The sequence below is a fragment of the Lagopus muta genome, chromosome 2 (genome assembly GCF_023343835.1).
Source record: "Lagopus muta isolate bLagMut1 chromosome 2, bLagMut1 primary, whole genome shotgun sequence".
Lineage (NCBI taxonomy): Eukaryota > Metazoa > Chordata > Aves > Galliformes > Phasianidae > Lagopus > Lagopus muta.
The window spans coordinates 74,624,968-74,651,135 of NC_064434.1; the positions used below are offsets into that span (position 1 = coordinate 74,624,968).

General features: G+C 38.2%; 2 protein-coding genes across 2 annotated transcripts in view; both read left to right on the forward strand.

Annotated features, from left to right (window-relative positions):
- Nucleotides 1–202, forward strand: part of WDR64 (WD repeat domain 64) — a 61,279-nt gene extending 61,077 nt beyond the window's left edge. Inside the window, exon 28 of the mRNA XM_048937762.1 lies at nucleotides 90–202. The gene's annotated coding sequence lies outside the window, so the exon portion shown is untranslated. The remainder of the gene's footprint in view (nucleotides 1–89) is intronic.
- EXO1 (exonuclease 1) lies at nucleotides 102–25,767 on the forward strand. Its single transcript, XM_048937764.1, has 15 exons — nucleotides 102–207; nucleotides 6,988–7,588; nucleotides 7,771–7,938; nucleotides 9,402–9,521; nucleotides 10,412–10,535; nucleotides 11,201–11,338; nucleotides 11,556–11,768; nucleotides 12,278–12,465; nucleotides 13,258–13,354; nucleotides 15,095–15,311; nucleotides 15,925–16,177; nucleotides 17,418–17,868; nucleotides 18,365–18,469; nucleotides 22,413–22,606; nucleotides 24,562–25,767. The coding sequence occupies exons 3-15, from the start codon at nucleotides 7,778–7,780 to the stop codon at nucleotides 24,701–24,703; spliced, it is 2,403 nt and encodes an 800-aa protein (XP_048793721.1). The 5' UTR covers nucleotides 102–207; nucleotides 6,988–7,588; nucleotides 7,771–7,777; the 3' UTR covers nucleotides 24,704–25,767.
- Nucleotides 25,768–26,168: the final 401 nt, after the last annotated feature.

The window sequence follows — 26,168 nt, forward strand, 5'->3', positions numbered from 1 at the left end:
TGATTAAAAAGGCATGATAACAGAACTGTGTTGTGGCTATTGCCAAGAGTTGCCTGTGTCATCAAGGTGTTTCTTTTCCCCACTCCCAGTGTACAGGATGGGAGAGACCACATCTGCTATGACTGACATGAACAGACCAGGGATATCCTACACCATATAATGTCCTGCTCAGCAATAAAAGACTGGGAAAAGGAGGAGAAAGATGAGGTGATGAAGGCGTCCGTCATATTAAGTAACCACTATGTGTGCTGTGGCCATTCTTCTCAGGTAGTGGCTAAACATCTGCCTTGAAGTAGTGAATGAATTCATTCTTTTTTCAGAAGAAAAGCAGAGACACTCAATTTTATTGAATGGACAAGCTACTAAAGCACTGCACTATACAGACTAGAAGAATAGACACTTATTGTATGCTAGAGAACAAAGGATGCTACAGGAAAGAAATTAAGAACAGAAAAGCTTATCAGACAATTGATAGTTCCAAAGATATTTTTCAGGCAGTCTTCGCTAGATCTAACACAAAGCTGTCTGCTAACTGACTTGTTGAGTATTAGTTGTGAATCTTCTGTTGATGTCTCTGTATTCCTTTGGAAGCTATTTTTCCTCTACCATCCACAGTTATAGTTCAGGCTTAAGTGTTTTAGGTGTATCAGTTGTTCTGTTGTTTCAGATCATTACTATATTATGGAAAGGTATCTTAATTAAGACAACCTTTTTCAGCACGGCAGAAATTTATGCTTGAACTGGCTGCAGTAGTTAGTTTGCCAGAATTTCATTACAGCCTTTGCCAGTGCTTTACAGAATTTGGGAAGTTCTTCAGGTGCCCTCACCCACTGTGGTAGTTCAATCTGAATGGCATCAACAACACCAGAATGACAGGAGCCAAAAGTCTTTGTTATGTATCCACCACTGTAATAGTTCCCATTATTTGGGCTAGGATTGGATAGAGAAGGCACACAAACATAACTGTTATTTTGTTCTTCAATATATTTACCCAAACTTCTGTTCCCTGCAAGCAGAGTCTCGAAAGGCACACCGACTAGCTGACTGGCCAGATATCTAATGGAGGAATTTGATGCAGAGAGGACACCTGAGTTAAGAGAAGTTTTTGAAAGTGTATAACCTAATTCTATCCACTGCTCGGGATGTGCTTGTCCATGGATATCCAAAATCAGGCCCCCTGTCATCTGTGATTTTGCAGTAGTCAAAAATTCCATGTAATCCTCCCAGGCCTGTTCTGCTTGGGGGACTCCAAAGCAGGCCTCTTCCTTTTCCCTGTTGGCATCCATCTTGAACCTCTGTAAGTGGTTAATAACAGTATGTGGAAAGAAACCATCAGTAATTTTGTTGATTTCCTCAGCAAGAGCTTGAGCCACTTCTATAGTGTACCTGTCTTGTTTGGTAGATACTTTACAATTTGTATAACTTTGAATGCTTCCAGGAGGACACTCATGAGAGAAAATACAAGAAGATGTCTCTGCATCCCAACAGCCAGCCTCTCGGTCAGGGATGTCTTCAGGTTCCATTGACCCACCATGTGGGACAGAGAGGATAAGGTTCATGTTGCCCACTTGATACTCAGTGAAATGATTATGGCCAAATATAACTTCTCTGCTGCTAGTGGGTTTCAGAAGCAAATTTAGAATGGAAAGGAGGAACAGATACATAGTTTTCATTTTCTGCTGGAAGGCTCAGCAAAAAAGAATATGGCAGAACCTGCATAAAAGCAAAAGAGAAATTTTTGATTATTCACAAATGAAAATATGTGAGTGTAGAGTAGCTGCTACTAGAAAAATTAGCTACTAATTAACCTATTCTACTTTAATTCCAAGTAGTACAAAGAATAAAAGTACTTTCAAGAGACGCAAAAAATGAACAGCATACTTTGTGTGGCTAGATGTAATTGATGCAGTGTTTCCAAAAGAGTGCACTCTGTCAGAATAATAGGGTAATGGAAATAGTAGGTTATTGGGTCTCCTTTATTCTCTGAGAAAGAACAAAGATTGATCACATCATCTGACCCTAGAGAATCACTAGATCTGAGCAAAATAATAAAAATAAACATTTTCCTAACTAAGCGTTCATTTTTTTCAACCCTGAAACATTAAGAAAATTTGAAGGATCGTCTGAATCTCAATGACTTGAGTGAAGTATCTTTCCATTATCCACGTGCTTTCAAAACTAGAGGTTATGTCAGCTCAGACCATCTCTGTGTTTGTCTAAAATAGGCTGATAAAAATTGAGTGCTACTATGGTCTACCTCTCATTGTTCTCCAGGCTGAGTTACTCTAAAATCATCATACATAGACACAAGTCCATTATGGAGCAACTCTCTTTAATTTTCAGGTTTCCTTTCTCTTCAGGAGAGCTAAGATACTTCTAAGCTGTCAGTAAATATGATGTTTTTTGGAAAGCTGTAATTCAGCAAGATACTAACGGTGCTTTCAGGTTTGAAGGCATCATATTAATAGAAAAACCAGTCTAGCACATAATCATGTAAAATAAATAAAGCCAGTGAAAAGCAGAAGAAAAGGATACTTTCAATTTCATGAATTAAAAAAAGCTTCACATAACGTAGGCCAATTGAGGAGTTTGTAAATAAGTACATTAATGTGCTGTGTTGTTGTCTGTCCTGCCTTTATCATCACATCACCCATGGAAATACAGAGGATACGAGGTATAGCCAAAGAAGAGAGTGAAAAAGCTGAAGAGCTATAAGAATCTGCCTACCAGACTTGGCCTGAGAGTATATCTTACAGCAGCTGTATAGCTGCTACATGGAGCTTCCTTCCACTCCTGTGCCGCACGTTTGTTCTCAAAAGGAGCAGCAACAATGAAGATATTCTACAACCTACACTTGACAAGCTGCCATAAAGTTTGTTTGTTTTAAAGGATCTTCAGTCATTACACTAGAGTTTCCAGCTTAAAATGAGCTTTTATCCACATCAGCGCATTCAGCACTAGTGAGGCCGCACCTCGAGTACTGTGTCCAGTTTTGGGTCCCTCACTGCAAGAAAGATATTGAGGCCCTGGAACGTGTTCAAAGGAGGGCAACAAAGCTGGTGAGGGGTCTGGAACACAGGCCATATGAGGAGAGGCTGAAGGAGCTGGGAATGTTCAGACTGGAGAAGAGGAGGCTCAGGGGAGACCTCATTGCTCTCTATAACTTCCTGAAGGGAGGTTGTAGTGAGCTGGGGGTCGGCCTCTTCTCTCGTGTCATTAGTGATAGGACCAGAGGGAATGGCTTCAAGCTACAGCAGGGGAGATTCAGGCTGGACATCAGGAAGTATTACTTTTCAGAAAGGGTGGTCAGGCACTGGAATGGACTGCCCAGGGAGGTGGTGGAGTCACCGACCCTGGGGGTGTTCAGGGAAAGACTGGACGTTGTGTTGAGGGACAGGGTTTAGTAGGAGCTATTGGGAATAGGTGAACGGTTGGACTGGGTGATCTTTTAGGTCTTTTCCAACCTTGGTGATTCTATGATTCTATGATTATTAATTCTTCTCTAGGTTTCCCCAAGACATAGGCTTTTATCGACTAGTTCACTGTTTGCATTACCAGAAATGTGTAGAAAAAAAAATTATTATTTAGAAACCCTTTTTATCAGAGAATCAGCCCACCTGCAAAAAGCAGCACAAGTGATCCACATAAGTCTAGACATAGCTTACCTGAGGTACAGTGGGGCTCAAAGCCAAGTTAAGGAAGTCAATGCTTTGTAGGTGCTGATCAGCTGCCTTAGGAGTCAGGCTTCCTTTGCCTCTGATGTTCAGCTTAAATGTAGTGACACAGCTGTACCTTTCCCATCACCTGCCAAACCAGTTTGTTTGCATCTCTGCAATTTCCTGTTAATGATTGAATCATGCTGTTAGCACTATTAGATCCTGTTTTAAAAATATCTGGACACGTAGCTCTGTATGATTCCCTAACTGGGAGAAAATCATGCAGGCTCAGACAGAGCAGAAGAAACTGGTGACTTCAGACTGGTTTATGGTTTTCTAGATAACACATAGGTACTGCAGAAGAAAAATGTTAGTCACAGTAATACAGACTAGAAGGGTATTTGGGGCTTTGTAGCAAAACACACATCTTCCCAAGGGATTTGAACATTTGTTCTCCTCCAACAGAGGAACACCTGCAAGTAGGGAGGAATGTGCTGGAAAATTTACCTGTTTGTTGTCTTCTCGATAAGGAAGAGGTCCATGCAAATAAGAAATAATTGAACCCTGTAACAGGCTCCATATTGTAGATAAATGTACATTATTGCGAGGTTTAAAAAGTCTTCAGTACTTTAAACTGGTAGCAATTGCTGCAGGAGTATTTTGAAGATCTACCTACAAAGAAAGGGAGAGCAAGCTGTTCCTGATTCGGCGCCTTCAAAAGCAAAACTGAACTGACCACTGTGCTGGGTTTCACTCTGGACTCTGAACCAGCAGGTCTCTAGAGAGCAGGCCGGGTCTTACAACTGCTGGCACAGAGACTTCTTCAACCTGCGCTTCAGTGTATCATTTCACAATGCAGAAATCACAAAAGGAAAAATTATATATATGCTAATATACTACAGGCTCAGCAAACTTTTGTTCTCTGGACTGGCATCCATTTTTAGAGATCAAAACCAACTTGTCACAAGCACCATTGCCATACCACAACTCAGAATAGCTGATGTAATTAGTAAAGATGAAAGTATATGATTATTCTCAACCTCTTTTTGCCATCACTTAAATCTTTATTTCCTCCTAAAAAGAAATCATTAGGTAAAGCATAACTAGCTACACTGCTATTATTTCACTTGGAATCTGTTTGTGCCAATGATTCTGCCTTAAAAACACAAAAAAACAACCCGGTATCTGGGAGGAGAGCTCCTCACAGCCAAGCATTACTGCCCAAGTATTCAAAATGAAGTTGCAGAACTCACAGCAGTGAGGCAGATGACCAAATCAAAACATTGGCAACACACTAGAATGGCAGACAGCAGGTTCCCACTGGCAGAAGGAATCACATAAATTATAGGTCAGTGCTCATTTCCATGGAATTACTCATGAACAGATTGCTTCAGCTATTCGCTGGCAACGTGGGTTCATGTTCTTTTGCTTTTGCTGGAAAAATCGAGGACACAGAGAGAAGGTCAGATGTTCTTGGCACTGACAGACATCTATTTCAAATACTTCTAAGGTTGTTTTCCTTTTGACATCAGTGAGCTCCACAAGGTATTACCTAGCAGAACTGTCTTTACTCCACAGCTGCATTCTCATGAAGTTGATGGGCACGGGTCTAACCTCAGCAGACTTCCACAAACAAAGTAAGATTTGCACAGGAATGGAATGTCAGAATCACATTCACTCATCTTTTCAATGCAAAATGATTCCATAAGCTGTGTGCACCCAGCAGTGAACAAATCATGACCAGCCTAAATGCCAAACCTCTGATAATGAGGTAAATGTAACTGATGCAGGAAATTGATATGGCTTCTCTCTTGTTCTCCTCTGTACCTGTTCAGAGGTCTGCACATGGCATTAGAAATTTAACAGTTGGCTGACTTTTGAAATATGGCCCAAGCTCTTGGTCTAGCTTGACTGCAGCAGGCATCTGTTACTATATTAACTTAGGTAATACAGGTTTTTAAAGTCTTTACTAACGTTATTGATATAATCTAAGATACTTTTAATAAATGCTAGTGCATAGCACCCACATACTCATGCAGACACACTTTTGTGAGATCCTTTTGTGATTCATTTCTAGAGGACATAACACAAAGAGGTTGCTTTGGGTGATCACACCGATCCCCAATTCCTTCCAAATCTTTAAATCTATTTGCAGCTTTTAGAGATTTAATGTAATCATGCTAACTCTTCAGCATGAAGGTATCTATCCTTTCAGATTAAGGAAGCAAAGAGAAAATTCTCGGTCAAGAATTGTGTGGTTCTGGTTTTCTTCAACAAAAGTTCCAAATTTGTGTTTCTGACTCTGAGGTTCACCTTATGATTGTTTATAATCCCAGCTACAGAAAATAGTCAAAAGTAGATTTAATTGAATTCTGCACGGCGTCTTAAATTGTATGTACATATTGTATGGTCTACCCTGGTTATCCTTCATCTCTTGAGCAGAACGGCTTAAGGAAAACAGAAATGTTAAAATTGATGTAAGAGCGTATTTTTAAGATAGGCGCTCATAATCCAAATTTCAATTACCTTGAAAGTAGACAAGTAGTTGCAACACTAACACGTCAGGATGGCTTACATTACGTCGCAACACAAACATTGGGAAACGTAAAGGTGTGCTCTGACTGGCTCAGGCTGGGCTCTTCCAGGATGAGAGCAGGATCTCACTGGGACACATCAGACACATCACACAAGGATGAGACCATCCGATAGTTCCTACCCACGTGTGAAACACAAAAACGAGAATGCTCTTCAGCATGCTCTAAAGTGACTTTATGCTACTGTATTTGTAGTACTTATTGCATTTATGCTATCCCACAGGGCCAACACAAAGAATGGACTTGCAGTGAGCTGATTCTCATGTTTTGCAGAAATGGAAAACTTTATACGTAGAGATAATTCATTTCCTGATTGCAATTACGAAAGGAGCAGATATCCAAACTCTGAATTGTGAAGAGAAATACAACATTTGATTCCTCCTCCATTGCTGTAGAGCACTATAGAGCCCCTCGCTGCCCCGGTTTGCAGGATGTGCAGACCACATGCCAGCTATCAAACTGCAGCTGATGCATTTAATGTGTCAAATAGGGAACATGAGATAATGCAGCTGTATTAGCAGATGGTTACGTAAGAAGTCACTCCCACGCACGAGATGTCCAAAACCATTAACTAGATCTCTGAAACCCTGCAGCTGCCACATTTAAGTTTTCTTTTCATCTCTCCGATCTTTAACTCCTCTAGTTTCTTTGCACGTAAGCACTGTCAGAAAGCAACAGACACAAATACAGCCTATGGTGCATTTTCTGCTACATGTATTTTTTTTTTTAATTCACAGCTCTCAGAAACCTTTCTCTATGCACCACGGTACAGATGCGACGGGGCAGCAGGGATACAAACACCGAACCGAAAAGAAGCGCTGAATGCCGCAGTGTCACAGCCCTTACGAGGCGCTGACCACCGTTCTCCCAGCCAGCAGCGCGGCAGTTCCGCACCGCTCCCGGCGGGAATCACAGCAACGCGCGGCACTCCCAGCGCGCGGCAACAAAAGCCTCCACACAGCCACGCCCGGGGATTCGAAGGCGGCAGAGGAGCTCAGTGCCACCCAATCAAAATGGCGCGGCACCGAGACCCGCCCTCCTGTACAGGGCAGAGCGATCTGCCGCACCGCTGCCATTTGCCCGCGCGGAGCACGCTGGGATTTGTAGTCCGTTCCGGGGGCGGGGCCACGGGGAAGAGCGCGCGCTGCTTGAAAGCCCTGAGGCGGCGGCCGCGCGCTACGGCTGAGCGCGGCTTGGGGCAGCGGAGCGGGGCAGCGCTTGGCCTCTCTTCTCCCCAGCTCCCCTCAGCGAAGTAGCGGCGCGCGGGGTTGTGGCCGTTGGGGACCGTTGTCCCGCTCTCTTCTTGCCCCCTCCCAGGCAGCGGTGGTGTGGGCCGAGGTAGGGGCAGGGGCGGCGGCGGGGTGGCCGCCTCGGCCTTGTCGTCCTTAATCGGGCGCTCGAAAGCTCCCCGTCGACTTGAAGGGCTGAGTGGGGGGTTGCGGGCGGGCTCGATGGCAGCCCTTTCCGAACGCGGGGCTGAGCTGAGGGTGCGTTAATGCCGCGCGTTTTTCCTCCCGCAGCCGCGCTATGGGCATTCAGGGGCTGCTGCAGTTCATCAAGGAGGCCGCGGAGCCCGGCCACGTGAAGAAGTACCGCGGGCAGGCGGTGGCGGTGGACGCGTACTGCTGGCTGCACAAAGGCTCCTATGGCTGTGCAGAGAAGCTGGCCAGGGGAGAGCCGACGGACCAGTAAGTCACGGGAACATCTCGGTCCCGGCCCTTCCACGGGCTGAGGTCTCGTTGGTCAGGGTGTTCTTGAGTTAAAAGCGAAGTTAAAGCAGTTTCAGCTCGGTTCTGACAGACGCATGCCTCCCTCTTTGAGCAATTTCTTGCACTGATTTTTTCACTTATTTTTTTCGCTTGGCTTGTTACATTTTTAGTAACAGTAGCTCTTTGCCTGCAACGTGGATTCTTCCCTCAGTAGCCTCATTTCTAAGAAAGGACACAAAAACCGTGGCTGTGCTGAAAGTCCTGCTTTGCAGCGTAGGTCAGGTTGGCACGAATTCTTGTCCTTTGTCCTATCCCTAGAAGGTCGAGTTGAGCTCTTGTTTTAGATTGTCATATAAAATATTTTTCCTCCTTTCTCTCTAGAAATAAAAATACTAGCCAGTCGGGGCTAAGCTTTATTCACGGGATTTTGATTAAGTGTTTGGCTGGAGACAAAAGAGCACTGATTACAAATTGATTCAAAACTTTAATTCCTGCTTCTGATGGGGAGAACTGCAGAGTTTCATTCAGCTTTGCTGCTTGTCTTTGAAAATAGTTGAAATCCTCTGGAATTCTGAGAAATTATGTATTTTTAAGTGAATTAAAAAGAAGGTAGGGAAACATGACCCATCAGTGGGAGCTTTAGGGTGATTGAACTTCTGAACTATATCTATTTTATGAGGGGGGAAAAAAAAAATCTATCTTTGTGGACATATGGTCATAAATTAGATAGGCTCTTTAACAATAGTGTAGAGATCCCCTCCACGCTTTAAAACGCATCTGAATAATTTTACAAATATTGAATAACTTGCTGTTAAATGTTAGTTGTGTGCCGCTGATGAGATGAGCCTGTTGTACAGGTCCACAGAACTAACAGGTGAGGAAATGAGAGATCTGAGGAAGTATGCAAGGTCTGGAATACTTGCAAATATTTTTACTGAAGGTTGGTCTGTGCAAGCAGTGGAGGATTGCCTCCTGGTCTGTGCTCTACTTCTAGTGCAGTTTGGGTAACTGTCCCATCTTTGAATGTTTTCAGTAGCGTGCCTGTATGCTTAGGGTGGGAGGATATATTTACGTGTCTGTCTGTTAGCACATACTCATCAACTGAGAATTGGATAGTTATGTGGCTAGAGGCTTTATACCCCATTGCTCTATAAAAATGCACTCAATGAAACTTTTTAAAGGCTCCAGGGAAAGATAATGTAGAGCATTTGCAATCTATTGTAGCAGAGTCAGCTGAATGCTGCTTGAATTTTTAGTGCATTTTGTGCAAAAGTAGAGCTTGGTAGGCTCAGACCTAAGCTGGGAGATGAAGCATTTATTTATTAAAAAAAGGCATTCATGTGTTCTTAATCTTTCTGTGATACAGGAAAGATGTAAGGCCTGTTAAGATCCCTGATCAATGAAATGTTTTTGTTTTTTTCCCCCTCTTGTTGCTGACACAGTTATGTAGCTTTCTGCATGAAACTTGTTGATATGCTCCTCTCGTTCGGAATTAAACCGATTTTGGTATTTGATGGATGCACCCTACCTTCTAAAAAGGAAGTGGAGAAGGCCCGAAGAGAGTAAGTATTGATTTGCCAGCACAGCAGTATGTTTAACACCACAGTCCATTTTCAGATTTGGAATAATTTCAAACTTGTTAGGCAGTGATCTTTGGTCATCTTTTCCTGTGACTTAGTTTAATTTCACTGAATTTACATTTAAAATTGTACAAACATCTTCTTAGAGATTTCATTCCAAAAATAGAAATGTGCTTAATAAATGAAAGTACTTTTAGAGAGGAAGGAAGTAAACTATTGAGCACTATATCCTGTAATGTGTTAAAGCCTTTCAGTTCACTCAAGCTGATTGATCTCTGTGGACAAAAATATTCTTACATAATATAACTTTATTTAAAATTAATACCACCTTCCTTATCATTCTCTTCAAATAAACAGCTAGAACTACTTCAGCTTTGGATTCGAGTCCTATATAACTGTACATCTTGCTGAAGCTCTGAGAATTTCTTATTAAATGTCGCTGTTTATCAGTTATCATAGAGCATATATTTTCTTGAGTATGGTGCAAACCATTTTTAATATTTGAAATGAAGTAAATAATGCCTTCTCTTCTGTAAATCAGTGAGCATCAGATGCTCCAGAAATCCATTACACTTATTTTACTGCATCCCGATTATGAATTCAACTCTTCTCTTTCACTGCTGGTTTCAGTTGGAGTTGTTGCTTTTTTCTCACTGTGTATTTCACTATGCCAATCTGGATGTCTTTTGTTGATATGGTGGCTTGCAGTTATTCTGATATTTGGAATTTTACACGGTAGAATGGATTTGGGGCACATTTAACTGCAACACAGCTTGCCTGCTTTTCTCTATCTCTTGGTCCTTTGTAATACTTGTTCTTTTAAGTGGAGGGGGGGGAACCAACAGTGAGGTCAATGGATATTTTTCTTTCAGGAAGCGACAAGCCAATCTTCTGAAAGGAAAGCAGTTGTTTCGGGAAGGGAAATTTTCAGAAGCAAGGGACTGTTTTGCTCGCAGTGTAAATGTTACGCATGCTATGGCTCACGAAGTCATTAAAGTAAGTTATCAGAGCTGCTGAGATGAACAGTATCAAATGAAAAAATCAATGCAGTAAGTCTGTAAGCATGCTTTACTGTGCTTTGGTACAACTACAGTGCTACCTTGTCTATGTAGGAAAGAAAAATATTCCCTGTACTTCCTCTTCTTAATCTACAGCATACACTGGATCATGTTAGACATGGGTAATTTCTCTTCAGATTTATTGTGCCCAATTGTTTAAATAATAGTGATTTGTCAGCTTAAATACAGCACTTTTAAAATCCATGAACTGACTTAAGTAGCATCTTGAATTTTCAAAATTACTTAGATACCCACCTCAGCTAAGTTCCTGGAATAAATTCTTGCTGCTTAAAAACCTTTCCAGGTTCCCTTGCATTCTTCCACTGCTATCATAGGAAAAATTGCTTTGTTTTCTTTGAAGAGAGTGTACTGTGCAGGAGTGTGAAGCATGCAGCTGTGATCAGCGTGTACACTGTTACATGCCTGCACAGGAGAGGTTGTTTTGTCAACCATCCTTAAAATTCCTTGAAACTTGGGTTTTAAATGTGAAAGATAGGACTTCAAGATAGGGGAGGGTGGGAAAAAAAAAAGGAGCAGGTGGGGGATATAGGTAAATAAAGAAAATGGTTACTAAATACTTGTATGTTTCCTGTTTGTGTACAGGCTGCACGAGCCCGAGGAGTTGATTGTATTGTTGCTCCCTATGAAGCTGATGCTCAGTTGGCTTACCTTAATAAGACTGGTGTGGTTCAGGCCATCATTACAGAAGATTCTGATCTTTTAGCGTTTGGATGTAAAAAGGTATAGAAGAAAATGCTAATAGCCCTTAATTCTCAGTGATATCTTAAAAGCAGAGTTGAAAGTTGCTAAATGTGTTTGACTTAGTTTGTTACAATAATTTGTGGAAATTGAAAGCACTTGCCTCTATTATTTCTGCTAAGTGCAATAAGCTAGCATATGTACAAATAGAACAAGGAGCCTATATTGGTGAACATTATTTTTTCCACTGCATTTCCAGGTGTTTTTGAAAATTGACAAATTTGGAAATGGATTGGAGATAGATCAAGCTCGGCTAGGAAACTGCAAGCACCTTGGAAATATATTCACTGAAGAGAAGTTCCGTTATATGTGTATTCTGTCTGGTTGTGACTACCTCTCATCAATCCATGGAATTGGGTTAGCTAAAGCATGCAAGTTACTAAAATTAGCTAACAATCCAGATATTATAAAGGTAATATTGATTGTAGCTTTGTGTTGGCTGTTTGGGAGCTTATGTCTCTGTATATAAAGCACTGAATTGGAAATGTGAGTGGTTCTTAGCTTTCTCTGTTCTGAGGAGAATGGTCTAAAGTATTTTGACCTGTCCTTTAGATATTTATTGGTTGGACAAGAAGACTTCATGAAGTGTTGGCTTGTGCTATAAACAGCTAGAATGGAGAAAACAACGCACAAAGCTATTTTTATTGCTTTATCTCTCCTGTTTAAGCTGATCTTTGTAACAGAATGTGTTCTACATTTAATGACAAACAAAAATACCTTATAATTGAAATGTAAATACTTTTTATTACTTGAGTTTTTTTGAAAAAATTGTTTTTTCTCTTCACATTGTATTTCTATTACTTGCTGAAATAGAAATTCTGATTACTCCAAGCCCTTCAGTCTTTAATTAATACTTCTGAAGGCAAACATGGAATTCTGTTATTTGTTCAAAAGCAACAGTTAATTTTTTTTTTTGAACAGGTTATTAAGAAAATGGGGCACTACTTGAAGATGAATATAACTGTATCAGAAGAATACATACAGGGTTTCACACGAGCCAATAATACGTTCCTTTATCAGTTGGTTTTTGATCCCATCAAGAGAAAATTAGTTCCTCTGAATGATTATGCTGATGATATTGATCCAGAAACACTAATTTATGCAGGACGGTATCCTTTTGGTATTGAAACTGAGAAAATTCAATGTGAACAGTTGTGGTGTCTTGCACTGTTTTTCACTGCACCTCTACTATTGGTTAAATCCTGCTTTTTTTTTTTGCAGCATTATAAATTATAGAGGCACAGGAAAGTTTGTTTTTTTTTTGTTTGTTTTTTGTTTTTTTTTTTTTTAGCACAGTGGATAATTGAGTAATAAAAAATGACCTATCATTTTATGTAGCTGCTATTTCCTTTTATAGATAATAACTCCTAAGTACAGGTTATTCTTCAACTGTTTGAGTTTTTCCATGGCTTAGTTTGTGCCTGTGTTCTGTGTTGTAATCTCTATCACTTTAATTCTTGCTATGAATTTATAATCTAAACATTCCCAGTTTTAACAGATACGTCTCCCTACAAAATAAGTGCAATTTTGATACTTGTCATAAATTTCAGCATGGAAAATGAAGAGGACAAAGAGATGACTGTTTAAGTAGTTGCTAGCTTTGTATGTTCTTCAGGCTAGCTACTATCTGTCATTTCCAGATGCCAGAAGGGAGAAAGATGATGATGGAGAAAGATGATGATTTTCTAGTGACTTGTATTTAATGATTGAATGCTTACCTTTAGGCTTGCTTAGTTTGCCAAGCACTGCAGATACATTGGCTTGTCACATCATATTGTACCATAATTATTAGTATCTATATATGGTTAATCACAAATTCAGAAATAGCTGTTCTAACTTCAATGCTACAGTTCATTTATTGCACTATTAAGATATATTTTCCTTTAATATGGTGGCTACAGACACTTTGGAGACAGTACTGGTTTTCAAATTGCCCTTGGGAACATTGATATTGATACGATGGAACAAATTGATAACTATAACCCTGATACTGCACAGGTAACACCTTTGTTCTAAAGCTACATACTGAGATAATAACACAGGTTTGAATGCTGATGGAAGAGTACAGCTGATTGCTATTCCTAACTGACTTGTCAGTGAAAGCTATTCTGCTAGTACAGAAACTGTATGTTCTTGGAATTGTATGAAGAAGTATGATACAAAGAGCAATCCAATGTAAAACCCTTTTAAATTCTGACTCTGAGTAGAATATTAATAATTCTTTGAAGTACAAGTGACATCTAGTCTACAAACTTCTGCAGCACGCAAAAGTAGTTACTGAAAACAAACCAGTAGTTACTGTTGTGGCTTTACAACTCATCTAGTTATTAAAGAGACCACGAGGTAATGCCAGATGCTGATGCATTCAGGCAGTTCTATAAATTCTAATCCAGGAAAAGGATCTTACATAAAGTAAACTGTGTTTATGGCACTTGAGAACTGAAATTTTGGTTTTTAACAGTCAAAACCAGTAAAGCCCTTTAGAGGATCTCATCTAAAAGATGCTGGAAAATGTAAATACAGAAGCATGGTTTTAGAGCCATTGTTTTCTGACTGACTCTAGTTCTGATAATACATGCCTTCCAACTCCTTCTCTGGCTGTAGTCCTTTCTAGTTGCTGGTCTTCTGCATTGCTGTGCTTATTTTGACAGTGGCACAATGGTCTGTGGTCACCTTCCTATCCTGGTGTTTTGTAACTCTTCACTTTACTTCAAATCCTTTGCATTTTCCAAAAAAGTAAGCAGGAAAACATTGTGACCTAGATGGCCTTTGAACACATTAAACACCTACTAAAATAGTGTAAAGAAAGAAATGATTTGGCTACACTTGGAATTATCCTGACTGTTTTCTTCCATCACGTGCTACTTGCTTCTGATCTAAAATTATAAAATAACTTACATAGGTAAATAGTTGTGCAACCAAGAGTGTGTATTTGCAGAGTTAAATCTTCTGTGTTACTGAGGGCTTGGTGTGCTTTCAGTTTCATGGGGTTTTTTTCCTTAATTTTTAATGGGCATGTTAGTAAACATAAGTATGGATAGACATAGGAACAAATTATTTCCTGGTGAATAGGAAGTTGTTAATGGAAATCCTTAAGAGCCATGTGAGGCATGAAGGGTTTTCTTTCCTTTCCTGACACAGCTGCATTCATTTAAGTCACAGCAGAGGCTTGAACTAAGTTACGCTGGCTAAATGTTGGTATCAGGGTATCCAGAGAAGATGGCCCTGAATTAGGTGACCTGTAGTTAGGTGACCTGTAGCATACAAACCCTTAGTTCTCACTCTCTGTACAAGTAGAACCTCACTTCTTAGAGCATCTGACTGTCTTTTTTTGACTGTTTTACTTCCACCCTTCTTCGGTAAGTCCTTAATCCTATTTACTGAAGTAACTGAGATTTTTTTGGGAAGTGACTTGGAGAGTATTTTTTCTAAGTAAATTCAACTATGAGGAAAACATTTTCCAAAATCATTCTACTGAATATAGGTAATAATTAAGCCTTTAATTTTGAGAAGAGCAGTTAGCTACTTACGCCATATTGGAATGAAGAAGTCATGGCAGCACAGATGAAAAAGAATTTGTCAGGGAAGCATAAGAAATACGGGAACAAAATGGAAGTGTTTCTGTGGAATGGACATGTCAACAATGGGTGTGTGTCAAAATGCTCTTATGCTAAATGAGGAAATCTTATTTAGAAGGCAAATTTATGAGCCTGTTTCTCATTTCTAATTTTTCTATAGCCTACACAGCAAAGAAGCCATGGCTGGAATGACAAACGTGCTAATCATGTAAATAGCATTTGGAGCAAAGACTACAAGCTTGGCCCTAGTACAGATGATGTTCCTCATACAACTCACTTACCAGAGAAATCAACAACGAAAGGCATTGAGAAGATAATCAGTATCAAAGGGTTAAATCTTCCAGGCAAAGAGCTCTTTGCAAAAAGACAAAGGAGTGGTATGTTTCTAGTTAAGTAACAACAGAAGATTGTATTAAAGATTTTACCATATTATAAAATACTGTCCATTTCAATTTTGAGATTCAATTCTTAAAAATGGAGAAAAGTGTGCTAGATATTTTGTGGTTTAACTTCTATCTTATTGTTGCATGTGAAGAAATGGAAATAGTCTATCAGAGAGTTGAGGTCTGGCCACTGTGCTTCACCTGATATGTTTTTCTCTGTATTTCCTCTTTTGCACCCTTATTTCTGTTCACGCTACCAGGATTTCATTTTCACCTTTGTTTCTCTTGACAGTCTTCCTACTCTTTAATTTATCAAAATTTTTAATTAGTTTACTAGACACATACCTTCTAGCTTTTAGTGAAGTCTGATTTCATGGTGTTGAAACCGTAATACGTGCTCCTCTTAGTCTCAACTGTTAGGTCCTCCTTTCATCTATCTTTCTAAAGTTTCTTTAAGCTTATGTAATGCAAAGTAACAGTAAAAGCAAGTTCTGAACCATAATGTCAAGAGCACTTTTTAAGGCAGTAGGGATAAATAATGTTCATTTCTCTCATAACTGGTTAGTTCTAGAACAAGCTTCTTCAGTGATTCTTAAACTGTCTTTAGATTTAGAAGAGCTCTCAGATGGAGATCTGTTGAATCAATATTCATTTTCAAAAGCGAAAAAATTCAAGGAGAGTGGTGAAGATGGTCAATCACAGAAGAGCATTTCTGCAATAGAAAACGTTGATTCTTCAGGGAATTCTGTCATTAAAGAAAGCTCTAACTCTCTGCCCAGAGTTAGAAATAAATTTGCTTCCTTTCTGCAAAGGAAAAACAAACAGACAGATGCTGTGATTGTTCCAGGAACAAGAAGCAGGTATGCTTGCGTCACGTGTTCCAATGAATAGCAAGATAGCATTTGGTATCATGGCTACTGAAATAATGTGTATACTGAGAGGATACTTTAGGTTTTTTTATGCGACTGTATCAATGCACTTGTAGTTGTAGCTGAGATGGGCAACTTCTTGTGCTAAACATGCAATATGGGATGCATAGGTAGGTAAATGCCTGGTACTTTTTTTAACTGCAGAAACGAAGGCTGTGACACAACCCAATATAGTCTAGTCTCTACATATCAATTATCAAGGTGTTGGCCATGCTTCATTTTCATATGACAACTCATAAAAAAAATGTAAACAAGAAAAAAAGAATATAGCTGCCTTAGCCAAATAAATAAGCAACACTTGTATACTGACTTATCTTTACTGAGGTTTTTGCTTATTTGTTTTAATAAAGGAGTACCAGCCAGTATAACCAGGTACAGCACTTCTTACCCAATTCCCTTCGGATCATGTTTCTTATTTCTCCAATGACAGTTTAAGAAAAAAGACTTTGGGTTTCTCAGATCTTTAGTTTGTTGCATTTGACCACAGCTATTTGAACTGCTTTTTACAAATAAGTGTCACAGATCTGTCTCATTATGTTTTTGTTTTTTTTTTTACCTTGAATAATTTGAAGATTTGTGTGTGAGAGAGGTATGATTTTATAAAACAATCTGAATATTGATATTTTTTTTTTTAACTTATACCTTCCCTAAGTTAGAGGTTCAGTTTAATTAAAAAGAGTTGTTAGTGATAGCAGGCTTTTCTCCAAATGAAAGCTCAGCTTGTGTCAAGTAGAAGGGAGGAAATTTGACTAGTACCCGTCCTTAAGAGCTGCACCTATAGCACAAAAAGAGCTGGATAGATTTTAGGTTTCTCCATAAGAGCTTAATTATCATTTAAATATCAATTAATATTTATCATAATATTTTTCTTTAGTTTTGTATAATTTTTAGTTCCTTTCAGAAGGAGGGCCTATAATTATTCTTAGTCGATGAATGACATGCTTACAGGTGCTTGTTTTTTCCATTGAAACAGTAAAATTATTTTGTGTTGTCTTTTAAATGCCTTCATGAGGGACTGGAGAAGTAAAACCATGGTGATTTGCCCTTGGTCAAAACATTCTGTCTTTCAAATGCATTTCAAAAATCAAATTGATGGATAAGGTTTTGCAGATGAAATACTTGTGGTTACTTTTCTGTTGCTTTCAACTTCATTTTTCTTTTAATTTTTTAGATTTTTCTGCAATGATGCAGATATGTTTGGCTTTAAAGAAAAGGATGAGAGTGATATAATTCAAGATGTTGAGGAGGATTGCAAGCAACAGGAGGTAGAACATGTAGCTGAAGATGAATCTCCATTTTTAGAAACTGAAAAAACAAAGACTGTCTCATCAGTTCCTGGAGAAAGACCAAGAAGTTGCTTCCAATGGCTTAGCATCCTTGGAAATCATTCAGGAAATCCTGGTCCATCTCATACTGTATTCTCACAGCAGTTTCACCAACAGAGAAGCAGCTGTATGGCATCTCAGGCAGATAACAGTAATGGGGTACAAGCAGAGACTGAAGCCATGTGTGGTGAATCAGATGAAGAATCCTCTCCCTTAATAGAACCACAGTGTTTCTCCCAGTCTCAAAAGTCTTTTGAGCCACCAGAATGCAGGTTGGAGTCTTCAAAAATACTACAGGTATCTAACAATAATTCTTACACAAAAGTAAGAAAACTAGATATTTCAACCTTTTCTTATGTTTTCTATCTCAAAGATAGAAATTAAGTTGTGAGGTTCTCCTTTGATTTATACCCTGTGGATTATCGAACTTCTACTCACAAAACTTTTTGGTGTTTGTTGCTGTTGTGTAGTATGAATTGATTTAGTAGCTTAAATCAAGTCTATTCTTCCCCTTCCCTCACCCTCCCCAGTCTTTTCATTGCTGTTACTGCAATGAGTTTCAACACTACAGTTGTAGGCTACTTTTTGTTCTCTGCTTTAAGTCCAATGAAGAAGTCCTCTGAGAGAACCTGTGTCTCAAGCTGGTGTTCTCCTTGAAAATATACGAAGGATTTCATGTAGTTTCTTAAAATTGCTGAAAATTTACTTTATAAAGTATAGGTAATTTGATATAAAAACTTTATACACAGTGTAGAAAGGTGTTTTGAAAGCAAAATTATTTTTTTCTTTGAAGGAATCTGACTCCAATTTAAGGCTGCTTGATAACCAATGTACTCAGAGGTCTCCAGTATTTTCTGCTGTTCGAACTGACAGAAAGAATATGGTAGCAAAGATCAAGGTAAGGATTCCCTTAATTTTACTATTAGTTCTACTGAACTCTGAAAATGAGTTTTCACAGCCGAATAGTTTGTTCTAACTCTTTCCATGCAACAACGTGCCTGCTAGCAAGAGAAAATTGCTTTCTTACTCATCTTTATCAGAGCCGAGGTGAAATATATGCAGGCTCCCTATGACTAGCGTGGTTGCAACTTGCTTAGTAAGAAGCCAGCTAACTCAAAAAACCCACTTTATTTTCCTCTGGAATGCTAAAAATGTAAGTTTTACAATGTAAATTGCAGTCATTTTAGGCAGTCACAAAATACAGTCTCATTTCATTGCTTGTGTGGATGAGTCCACTAGTTCAGCAGCTTCCTGCCCCTCTAAAAGAAAAAGTTTTTTAACTTAGAAACCTGAAAAAGTTTTAACTAAGCATGTTTCTTTACTTGTCAAATAACGCCTACAACTGAAACATTTGACTACTCAAGAATAGCCAGCTTCCCTTCACAGCCCACATTTTGGTTACTTTTCCTGTTGAGTGCCAGTAACTTGTCTTCTATGTGGTATCTTACATGTCTAAGAATGAACTTGCATTCCCTGTCTTCATGGCACTTTTAAGAGCTGTACCTGTCTACACAGCTTCTGGAACCATACCATCTGGAGGTACTTTAATTTCTTAGGCGTTGTCATTAAAACTGGCTAAAAGATTCAAAAGTCAAGGGAAGAAGATGCTTTTGTTCTCTCATGTACACCCCTACTTGTTTCTTTCCCATCCATCATGAGAAGAAATATCAGAAGCTTCCTTGCAAAGCGCAAGTACTGTGTGTGTTATATGATAGTGACATCTTGTGGTCATCCTCATAGTTTCTATGTTAAAGATTTAAATTCCAGCTTCATTCTGGAAGACCTGTTTATGAAAACTAGTGCTTGCTCATTAGAATAACATTTTCCTGCTTCTCTTCAACAAAACTAAGCCATGAACTGAACTCATCTTGAGATCGGGGTTATGTGACTATTTCTAATAATGTTTAGTATGGTTTGCTTAAAGAATAAGTTCTTGCATTAAAGATATTTGGAGAATTAATGTATTAACTATTGGGGAATTCTTGGTGTGTGGGGATGCGGAGGTGTAGTAAGAACGTCATTTGAGCATATCTTCAGGATGTTGTGCTGCCCAAAGAGCACCAATTTCTGCTGGAAGTTCACAATGTTACTTGAAAGCAAGCTGCTAAGAGATTTTGTCCTCCTTATTTCCTTAGCTGTGCATTTGCTCTGCTACCTTTATGAGCTGGCAACAGAAAAAATCTGACACAAGAAAACTGATCTGAAAAAAAAATTCAGCAATAAAACCCAAGAGGCCGTATTCAGGTTGGTTAGTTTGGCTCACTCACAAGCTCTTGTGAGTCCTCTCAGTGGAGGTGCAACTGGAACAAATTACTACTAGTGAAGCTATGAGGTGGAGATGAAGAATGCTGCTACCGGCTCAGTTTCTCCTTAGATTTGCCCTCTGGAAGTGTAAGAGAAGGAAGATCTTTGTTTACCCTAGAATGTAATGAAATGAATAGTGAGTTCTGAGTATATCATAGAAGAATTTGATCACCAAAAAAAAAAAAATTCAGGTTTCTTTTTTTTTTTTTTTTTTAGTTGAATAACATAGCTGGTCTGTAGAGAAGCCTAATAATTTAGGGAGGCACCCTGGGGAAGGCATTGGCTTTTGTTGTGATTCCAATCTAGGTTGTTGTGTCAATAGCTGGTCGATTCTAATATCAAAGCTTATAGAAGCTTGTCACTAATCAATGCCTACATACAAGTTCTCGAGGACCTTGTCATTTCTATGAGGGCATCCCAGCTGTGTGGTTTTCCTGGTTGTTATTTCCCCACAAGTTAATGTGAGCTCAATAAAGAAGCTAACATTGGCAAAATGAAAAGAAAACAATCAACTCCCATTTTGTTTCTTAGTGTGTATTGGACATGCATCTTTGCCTAATTTTTAGTTAGCTAATTTAACTTGTAGCTGTGACATGCTTCGATATCATAAAAATAAATGATATATTTTGTAGAGTGGTTGAGGTGATAAAAAGCATAAAAATCACAAAGCAAAAGCTTTTAGGATTTATTTTTATTCATCTCAGTACTTTCCTTCCAAGTACAAACACTCAACACTTTTTTTTTTTTTTTCCCCAAATCCTATTTGGTATTCAAAAATATACACAGTTCATTCAGGTAGAAACAATGTCATTTTAACTAAAAGAAAACCATGTATGATGTGTGTGCTGTGGGAGTGTGGGACGAAACAGTGTCACTTCAGGAAGAACTGATGCAGGTGATCTTTGAAGAAGACTTCATCTATTGTATATTTAAAAAAAAAAAAAAAGGGGTGATAAATAACAAATAACTTTCCTCTCATACAAGTATTTGCATTATCTAACTGAAACACCTGAAGTAGGCAGAGGTGTGCTGTCTTCTATAAATGCTCTAAACTGATTATTTGTTTTATTGGATCAAAATACTTCCATCATCACATCCGGATGGGAAAACTATTGGCACTATATGCAGCCTACATGTCCTAAACTCTAATCTTATATAGCCAACTGTAAAATAAATAACATACAATTTTTACATCAACGGACAGTCACCATTTCCTCTGCAGCTACTGTATTGTATTTTAATTACTATATTTTGGTCCTCCTCATAACGGGCTGCAAGTGAATGATCACTTAGCAGCTAGTAGCTTTGGGAAGAAGGTATTCTACCGTTAAGTAGCAGGAAGGCTCAACTAATAAATCATTGTTCTGGTGCTTCAATAGGCTACTTCCACAAAAACTGGGGAAAACTAAGCATACGTTTAAAAAAACCAAGAATATACGTAGGCTATTTGTTAACATTTGTTTCACTAGGGAAGTTTTAACTTCTCACGCATTGGGTTGTTGTGCTATGATTATACATACATATGTAGCACAAATTGAAAGAGATAAAATAGATAACAATAGTTTTAGCTTTTATGAAATGTGGTAATCTACATGCAGGCAAGAAAAATAAGTCTAGCTCATTAGTATTAAGTGTATTTCTGTTGTCAAAATCAAATTAGTAATCTTTGTGCATGAAGTTCTGTAAGGAGGGCAGAGGTGGAAATCATCATCTTGTGTCAGTATTGAAAGGAATGGGAGCAGCTATAGTCAGTTAGCCTGACATTGACCCTAGAAAACTGACAGATCATGGTTGGGGATGAGATGAAATATAAATCTCTCACCAACATGGCTGGGTACTGTATAATGTCAAAAACCACTTTCACGTGTTTTAAATATCAAGAAACAGAATCAGTGTTTGGACACTGGTGAGGGAATTAGAAACTGGATATATGTTTTTAATAACAGGAATGTCTAGAATAATCTAACAAAGGAAGAATGTATCTTTCTTGGTGTCTTCAAACTTGAGACTGGTTGCCTTTGAAATGTGTTCTGGCTGAACACAACTACTTTGAGTTCCAGGTACGGAAGGTCCTACTAGAGGTACAATCCTTGGGTTAATTGCACTGATATCTTTTCTCTACTTGCATTTCATGACAAATTGAATTGTAGGTATCCTAGAGAGTGATACCAGATCGCAACTTCTCTGAAATGAGAAAGTTGACCTGGAAAGTTTTTCTTGTGTTCCCATTTGAATAGATGAGAAAACAAGAATTCAATAAACTTTTACAATTGCATTCCAAAGAAGCATAGTTTTACAGCTATTTAAGATGCAGAGATATACAGAAGCTGGTTCATCAGTTCTCACAGTTGCATTAGCTCCACGTGAGATGAAGATTTTGGGGTTAAAGAAGCTGTCTAAATATGCTCTTGGGGAAATCATATTGCATTAACTTTACACAATGTAATGCACTTTATAATTAAACACTTAATAACAGATTATGCTGCTTGTAGGTTTTTATTTTAATCATTAATACTCCGATATTGAAAATGCTACAGGTTCCTGGTTTACGCAAATCCAGTTCTGTGGGGTCGCATATTGTGACAAAACTGAAGCCATTGATACCAGCTAAAGTAAGTGGATTAAGTAAGAAACTGTCTCCTGTGCAAAAGAGGAATCACTGCGATGCTGAAAATAAGTTGGGACTACAAGCCACCATTGGTGAACTCTGGAGAAACTTCCAGTTTAAAAGGTGAGATGCTTTAACCCTTTACTTAAAGCCTTTGTAAAGCTTTGAAAAAATCTTCAGGAAATGCTGAATTGTTGGGAGGAAACAAGGAGAACATCTTCAGATATATATTTCTACACACAGTTCTTCATTTCCTAGGCAGATTTACTTTTTTGTTGTTTAGTGTAGCCATGAGTTATAATTTGAAGTAAATATACTTTCTACTTCTAATTACGTTTTTCATACTAACCAGAAAGAACTCTCAGCTAAAATCGATTTATTTGAAGTGGTGCACTTATTATAATGTAATTTATATGAAAGTTATTGCCACTTTACATCAAATACTAAAAGTCATTTCTTAGCTCAGATACAAAAGCAGCCTAGAAGTTGCCAAACTTGATTGAAAGCACACTGGTTTTATTTAACTTTGATTGCCTCTCACACTTCAAAGTGGCTGTTTGTTACATCTGTTTTCTTTTCAAAATGGTGGTGAAATGATGAAGGATTGCTAAAGAAAGTCTCTGTTTGTGAGATACTTTACTGCTTTGGACACTAGAAAATGCTGTTTTCCCTTGTGTGGATGATTTATTTTCCTATAATAACAGAAATGGTAATATTAAATGTAGGTATTTTGTCTTACGCTGTTTCCATTTGGGATTGAGTTAAAACTCCTGATGGCAAAACTGTCCTAGTTTCAACTACCTCTTTCAACTTCAAGTAGTATTTTTTTTTTTTAAAGTGAATTTCTTCATTCTCATTAACATGAAGCAGATTGTGAAGGGACTTCACCTGCACTGAGAAGATGAATACTTTAACTTTGGGGAAAAAACAATCTGATAAGTTCTGTAGATATAAACACAGAAAACATTAGTACTTCAGAGTTGTGTGTTGATCTGAACTGATATTTAAATTATTTCACTCTTATTGTGCAGATGTCTCTTATTTGTAAGAAAAAGAAGCTGAAATGCAATTAGTATGAAAAAGAGACTGAGCCTGTGTGTTAAGTCTGAATAACTAGTCAGTAAGTTTGGGCCTGATGTAGGTTATAGTAAGTTGACAGCTGTTTTCTGTTCAAAAGCATATTACTTCTGGTACTAACATTTTTAGAAATCGTATTTATTATCCTTTTGATGCTGATTAAGAGCTAGTTTCAAAGGGGTATTTGACAATGTTTATATATGTATTGCTTGGCTTCCAATTGGGAATGTCTGACCAGGATTGTTAGAGAATCACGTGTTTTCATTTATCGGAATGCAGACATAATAAGATAGTGAGCCTAATAGCACTGACACTGTGCTCCTTTACTGTGCTGGTGGTTTTAAGACTTAAGCCCTAACATTCACATATTTATCCACATTTTTTCTGGTCTGTAATTTCTGGGGGTATACCAGAAATATATATTTTGAATGTATTACCTAATTTTATGGAATTAAAATAGCTGTTTCTTAGTTTAAGGGATGTTGTTTGTAAATTGTTTCTCAAAAGTTTTCCCTCCTAAGGGCTGGCTTGGATCTGAGTGCTCTGCTCACTGTTTTTTCAGATTTAAGTGATCTACTGAAATTGACTACAGGCAATTATATTGTCTGAGGTCAAACAGATCACACAGGGCTCTAATCTGTTCTGGCCTTAACATTCACAAAATAAATATAATACTACAGTTGTCCAGAAGACCTGGAAGTTAAGGAAGCGCGTACAGCCCTGTGTAGAATGTGGTACGTACTACGCTTCAGATGTAAAAATAATAGCTCTCATTCCATTTACAGGATAACTGAAATGGTTGAAATAGCTTTCAGTCAAACTGTTAGCCATAGTGAAATTGGACATAAAACTTACATCACTTTTGTTTTGGACTTGCTGGTGGATGAGAAGGTAGCTGGATGAAAGGTCTAGTTTTCAATTAAGCCATATGTTCTCACAGTGTGTAGCTATAAACACATAATGTCATAACTCTGGGTTTTGTTTTGTCTGTCTTTCTGCAGAGACTATGAAAAGCTCCCTTCTTGTAAAAAGTCAGACCCGCTGTCTCCAATCAAAGATAATATTCAGCTCACTCCAGAAACAGAAGAAGAAATCTTCAATCACCTCGAACGTACTCAAGTTCAGAGAGCTATATTCCAATGAACTGTATGCTGTGCAATAGAATGCATTTTTATCACTGTCAAAATTTCTTTGGGACCTCATCAGTATAGAAAAGATACTTTGAAAATTAGCTGTACGTTTTAGTCTGATTACTGATTTCTCATCTTGTTTTATAAAAAGCGAGTTGAAAGGTACAGTTTTATACTGACTGAAATAAAACCTTCAGATCTCCATTTTCTTGTTGAAAATTTAATACTGTTTTGTCCAAACCACTTTCAGCTGATCCTGAGTATTTTTTGTAGGTCATATAGACATGATGGAACTTCGTAAAACAGCTATGGCTTTACTTTTGCAGAAAACAGCTGGATATGTTTATGTCTTAGTTCTTAAGACCATTTAAAAATTTTCTTGCTGCTTCTTCCCTGTTGAGCCTAGTTGGTCTCCAGGGCAGGAATAAAACTGCTCTTGAGTATTCAGTCATCACTATACTCTGATGCTGATTTTTTCACTATACGGTAAGATCTTTTCTCTCAATGGTTAGCTTTCTGTACTTAATGTATGATGCAGCCACATTACTGGTAGGAATAATTTGGGAATTGCAGAAAGGAATATTATAAGTACAGGGATGAATTTTTTATGTTCACAGGCATAGAACTATTGGCTAGCATGAATTACTGTGTTGCTGTGTGTTAATATTGACAATGAAATTTTGAAGGGAAAATGTAAACTAATTGGTTGTTCTCATCACTTATTTATCAGTGCAAGAAAAGTAAGGTTGCTTTGTACAGCTGCCCAGTGCCTTTCACTGAGAGCCATGGATTCCTGCATTAGTGGAACATCAAAGAGGCACTACCACTGTCAAGGGCAGGTACTTTTAATAGGAGTATAGGACCTCTGACACAAAAGCAACGTGTGTGAATGGAGTGGAGGTTTTAATTCTGTTAACTGCAAACATAGCCTTACCTTATTTTGTGGCTTAACTATTGAAAATACCATCACTTGTTCTTCTCTAGCTTCTTCAAACAGAGAATCAGTGGAAATAAAAGAGGCATTACACATCCACATTTTGGCACAAGTATGTACTTAGTTTTACTTTTTTTCTTGTGTACCCTTCTCTGGAAAATAGAAAAATATAACACCTAAGAAGACACAGGATGTGTAACAACTTGCTGGAGTGTTATTTCAATGGTAGGTACGGTGGGAATCATTTATGCAAGAGTACTTTTCTGTGTTTTATATTCTTAAAATAGACTTCTTAAGATTGTTTGTGTTTAACTTCTGTTTTAACTTGTTTAACTTAACTCTGTTTAACTTCTTAGGTTTTGACATGTTATGGGGGAGTTTTCTTCAGAAAGGAGCAGTGTAATATAGAGGTTTCTATTTAACACACATGACAAAACAACATGTAAAGGTTTTAGTTAAGTGTGGAATTTTTGGGCTGAGTATTTTTTTTTCTTTTATGAAAGATGCACAATAACATATTTGTATGCATATATCTAATATCTGC

Bases quoted from the DNA above. Each gene is read 5' to 3' on its own strand.
- EXO1 (XM_048937764.1), top strand. From the start codon at position 7,778: ATGGGCATTCAGGGGCTGCTGCAGTTCATCAAGGAGGCCGCGGAGCCC. The intron at 10,536-11,200 runs GTAAGTTATCAG...GTTTGTGTACAG, and splicing joins TGGCTCACGAAGTCATTAAA to GCTGCACGAGCCCGAGGAGT. The intron at 17,869-18,364 runs GTATCTAACAAT...TTTTCTTTGAAG, and splicing joins AGTCTTCAAAAATACTACAG to GAATCTGACTCCAATTTAAG.